Genomic DNA, 4,982 nt, shown 5'->3' with positions numbered 1-4,982 from the left:
TGGCCCCTTCCGGCCCCCCCCGTCCCTCCGGCGGACCCTGAACGCCGCTGAAGCCGTTGCCCGCGGGTGCGCCTTGACGGCAGCCCTGCACTCGGAGGCCTTCCGACTGGCGAGACCCTTTCGGGTGTGGGACTCCCTCCCTCGCTCCTTGGAAGTGAGGAGTGGGAAAGGACGACTGCTCTTGCCGCGGCTAGAGCGGGGAATGCCTCTACGCCACCACCCCCAGGGTGGGTATGAGGCAGAGGTGGAGATGGACGGGGAGGACGAGGAGGAGGGAGAGGTGGAGGGGGGCGGGGGCTTGGAGGTCCGCGTGGAGGAGGAAGGGAGCGGCTTGGTGGCTGCGCGGGGATTTTCGCGCCTTTTTTCAAACAGCGTGGAGGCGGCCGGGCGGGGGGCAGGGGGAGGGGAGAGGTTGAGGACGTGGTTGAAGCTGGACGCGTGGGGTCGCCCATCCCTGGGCCCGTTACGCATCGCACGCTGGGCTGAGAGAGAGACGGAGGGAGGGGAGGGACAGGAGGGAGGAGGGAAAGCGGCGGCGGAGGAGGAGGTGCTTGGGGCGGAGTGGGAGGCGGGAGCTTTGCCGAGCAAGGAGGAGCTGGAGTCAGGGACGGCGGTCGAGAAGGCCATGGCGGCGGTGGACCGGGAGGTAGAGGAATGCTTGGAGGCAAAGAACGCGCTCGAGAGCCTCGTGTACCGGTGTAAGGGAGGAGAGGAAGCGGGGGCGGGTCCCGAGGCCCGGGCGTTGGCGGAGGCGGTCGAGACATGGCTGGAGGAGCGAGAGGGGGAGGCGGAGCACGAGGGGGCGGTGGGGGAGTACGAGGAGAAGCGGGAGGGTTTGTTGGCTGCACTTGCGCGCGATGTGCGGGCTGCCCGAGCTGAGGTGGCGGCGGGGGTGGGGGAGAAGGCGGGATGGGAAAGGGCGGGACAGTCACAGACACCCACGACCGACAGAAAAGGGGAAGAGGAGGAGAAAGACGGTGTCGAGGTAGTCTTCGAGTTGGAAGGAGAGGGTGAAAGCAGCGAGGAGGCGGATGCCCGGAGTGGGAAATGAGGGGATAGGAAGGATGGGGGGTATTTAGGGGCGACAACCCCAGGTGCGAGAACTGGGTAAGCGCGACAAAATTAACATCAATCTTGCAGAATGTTGACACACGGGCGTTGGGCAGTTCGTTCCTCTTTATTTCGTTTTATCTTTCTCCCCTGCTCTTCCCCAGACCCGTCCTGCACGTCTCTCGACGCAAGCGCGGGCAGGGCGGCGACCGCCCCACGGACCCGCCAAAGGCTGCTGGATGTAAGACATGTGCCAAATTAAATAAAATATGCATGAGCAGCGCAGTCCGATCAGACGGTAATAGCGAATATCGAAGGCCATTTAACAGGAAGACACCCGGATGGGATCCACGTAATTCCCCATGCAACACCGCAAACAAGAGTGTGTCCGCTGCGAGCCTTGCTGTCGCTCATGGGTGCTATCTACAAGCCGCCTCGGCCTCTCAAATGTACATCCGTGTGCGTTTTCCCCCATAAGACTCACAGGATTAACACGTAGTCATTGTCCCTTCGCCGCTCACATCGCCCCCCATTCTCTTTTCACCTTTGCCGGTGGCCAAGTGCTGGTCGGGGGGACCTGAGAGTCCGCGTCGAATACTTTATGGTGCTTTTTTCCTCCCCACGGCGCCCCCCTTGCCAAATAAGGACAACATATCGTCATAATACACATTCAGTAAATTTTCCAGTTGCTCCTTTTCGTGGAAAGCGGTCAATCTCATCTTTTTTAACCTCTTCTCTTTTCACTTGAATATCCGTAGACCATGCCAACGCTTCTTCTTATGTCGGTTGCCCCGTTGCTGTGGGCCAGGTAGGAGAACGTGCTGCACGGGCTCTGCCAGATGATACTGCTGGTTCATGGTCTCAATAGCCGCCTGTGGCGCGTACATGGTGTCAAAGCCAGCCAACACCGCGGTCGCAACCTGTTGTCCCAAGCCAAAGGAGGGGGCGGTCGTGTGGGCCCACTGGAGGCCCCCATAGACGCGTGAAGCGGCGCTCTCCTCGGCGATGCTTGACAAGGTCGCATAGTTCCGTTGCTCGCCATTTGCGCCCTTGAGCGCCAGCATGAAGGGCGCTTCATCCAAGCCGTTGTTTGCCACCGTCTTGATCACCTCCACCATCGCCCCCGCCAGCGTTCCGTACCCGCTTGGGTACTCCGGAGTGGCGGGCGTGACCAAAAGCGGCTCCCACTCTGGCTGTGGGGGATCAGCGTTCAGCCGGATCGCCGTGACAGGCCTCCAGGTGTCGAAGAAATATTTGTTGTCCAAGGTGACGATGCGGTTGTCCATCGCCGCCACACTGGCCATTGCGTAAGCCCGGGCCGCCGCCGCCACGTTGAAAGCAAGGTTGCTGGCCATTCCGGTGGCTGTTTGCATGCCCTCTTTCCCGACCACTGCCCCATTATTGCCAGCGTTCATCCATCCATTCGCAGTGGTTGCGCCGTTCCCGGCGTTGACTCCGTTGTTGAAATTGTTGGTCGTATCGGGGGCTGTGTTTGCCCCGTCGTTCCAATTGGCGCCCTGGACCCCCTGGTTATTCCACTGGTTGTTCCCTCCGTTGTTCCAATCGTTGGCCGCAGGGGCACCTCCGTTGGCAGCATTCCATTGATTGCCCTGGTTATTCCACTGGTTGCCTTGGTTGTTCCACTGGTTGTTGCCCTGGTTCCAGTTTCCAGCGTCAGCACCACCATTCGCTGCGTTCCAATCAGTAGCCCCATTGTTCCAGTTATTATTCTGGTTGCCTTGGTTGTTCCACTGGTTGTTGCCCTGGTTGTTCCATTGATTTCCCTGGTTGTTCCATTGATTACCCTGATTGTTCCAGTTGTTTCCCTGATTATTCCACTGATTGTTGCCTTGATTGTTCCACTGATTGTTGCCTTGATTGTTCCACTGATTGTTACCCTGGTTATTCCATTGATTGCCTTGGTTATTCCACTGATTATTACCCTGGTTATTCCATTGATTTCCCTGATTGTTCCACTGGTTATTGCCCTGGTTGTTCCAGTCGTTTTTCCACTCATTGCCCCATTCTTTGTCGGCCTCCTTGTCGCCTGGGCCCTGCGGCGCCAAGACGGAGGCCGCCGAATCCTTGCTGCTTTCAATTGCGGGCGTCGTTCTCATCTGGTCAAGGGCGTCTTCTCCTCCGGTGCTGTTCAACCCGTTGCTCTGGCTGTACCATTGATTGTTCCAACCATTGTTCCAATTGTTCCCCTGGTTCCACTGGTTGTTCCAATTGTTGCCCCACTGGTTGTTCCATTGGTTGTTGCCCCACTGGTTGTTCCATTGGTTGTTGCCCCACTGGTTGTTCCATTGATTATTCCACGGATTGTTCCATTGGTTGTTCCACTGGTTATTATCCCACTGGTTGTTGCCCCATTGATTATTCCACTGGTTGTTCCAGTTGCCCTGATTGTTCCATTGGTTGTTCCATTGGTTATTCCACGGGTTGTTCCATTGGTTGTTGCCCCACTGGTTGTTCCACTGATTATTGCCCCACTGGTTGTTCCACTGGTTATTCCACTGGTTATTCCACGGGTTGTTCCAATCATTCCCTTTCCAATCGTTGCCTTTCCAATCATTGCCTTTCCAATCATTGCCTTTCCAATCGTTGCCTTTCCAATCGTTGCCTTTCCAATCATTCCCTTTCCAATCATTTCCTTTCCAATCGTTGCCTCTCCAATCGTTGCCTTTCCAATCGTTGCCTTTCCAATCATTGCCTTTCCAATCATTCCCTTTCCAATCATTGCCTTTCCAATCATTGCCTTTGCCATCCCAGTCGTTGCCTTTCCAATCATTGCCTTTGCCATCCCAATCATTGCCTTTCCAGTCCTCTTCGTGCTTGTCCCTCTGGTTATTCCAATCATCCTTGGCTGGGACCGGTACCCCAGGTAGCTTCTCTGTCACAGCACCTGGGACGATTTCAACGCCTTCTACCGCGGCTTGTGGGCTAACCGCTGCTTCAGCGAGTGCCTCCTTGCTGGCCATGGTATTCCAATTCGTGCCCTGGTTGTTCCCATTGTTGGCATTGTTCCAATTGGCTTGTCCGTTGTTCCAGTTGTTGCCTTGGTTATTCCACTGGTTGTTGTTCCATTGGTTGCCTTGGTTGTTCCACTGGTTGTTCCACTGGTTGTTCCATTGGTTGCCCTGGTTGTTCCAGTTATTATTGTTCCAATTGTTGTTCCAATTGTTGTTCCAATTGGTTCCTTGGTTGTTCCAGTTATTGTTATTCCAATTGTTGTTCCAATTGTTGTTCCATTGGTTGCCCTGGTTATTCCAATTATTCCAATTGTTCCAATTGTTGTTCCATTGGTTGCCCTGGTTATTCCAATTGTTGTTCCAATTGGTTCCCTGGTTGTTCCAATTATTGTTGTTCCAATTGTTGTTCCATTGGTTGTTCCAGTTGCCTTGGTTGTTCCAATTATTCCAATTGTTGCCTTGGTTATTCCAATTGTTGTTCCATTGGTTGCCCTGGTTGTTCCATTGGTTGTTCCAATTGTTGGCACCGTTGTTCCAGTTGTTGCCTTGGTTGTTCCAACCGCCAGTGGGTCCTCGGTTGTTCCACTGCCATTGCGTGTTCCAGTCGTTGCCCCACTCCTTGGCTGGGTCCGTCACATCGGGCACCTTCTCCACGACAGAGCCGGATGCTCCCTCTCCGCTTCCGACCGCAGCCCCCCAGCTCGCGGCCGCCCCGTCTACGACCTCCTTGCTGGCTGCATTGTTCCAGTTGTTATTCCATTGGTTGTTCCATTGGTTGCCTTGGTTATTCCACTGGTTGTTCCAATTGTTGCCTTGGTTATTCCACTGGTTGTTCCCTTGGTTGTTCCAATCATTTCCCTGGTTATTCCACTGATTATTCCAGTCCTGATTGTTCCAATTATTGGCCTGGTTGTTCCACTGGTTATTCCACTGGTTGTTCCAGTCAGTCCCCTGGTTGTT

General features: G+C 55.0%; 1 protein-coding gene across 1 annotated transcript; it reads right to left on the bottom strand.

The window, feature by feature from the left end:
• Positions 1-1,150: 1,150 nt before the first annotated feature.
• NGA_2092900 (pap2 haloperoxidase domain-containing protein) lies at positions 1,151-3,309 on the bottom strand (the record flags this gene model as incomplete). The annotated part of the gene is made up of 1 exon (XM_005853443.1): positions 1,151-3,309. A coding segment is annotated over one exon (1,519 nt), but the record flags the coding sequence as incomplete, so codon positions are not given.
• Between the last annotated feature and the right edge of the window lie 1,673 nt (positions 3,310-4,982).

The sequence above is a fragment of the Nannochloropsis gaditana genome (genome assembly GCF_000240725.1).
Source record: "Nannochloropsis gaditana CCMP526 unplaced genomic scaffold scaffold888, whole genome shotgun sequence".
Classification (NCBI taxonomy): domain Eukaryota; class Eustigmatophyceae; order Eustigmatales; family Monodopsidaceae; genus Microchloropsis; species Microchloropsis gaditana.
The sequence above is the reverse complement of the archived record's forward strand: the minus strand, read 5'-3'. Positions and strand labels throughout refer to the sequence as shown.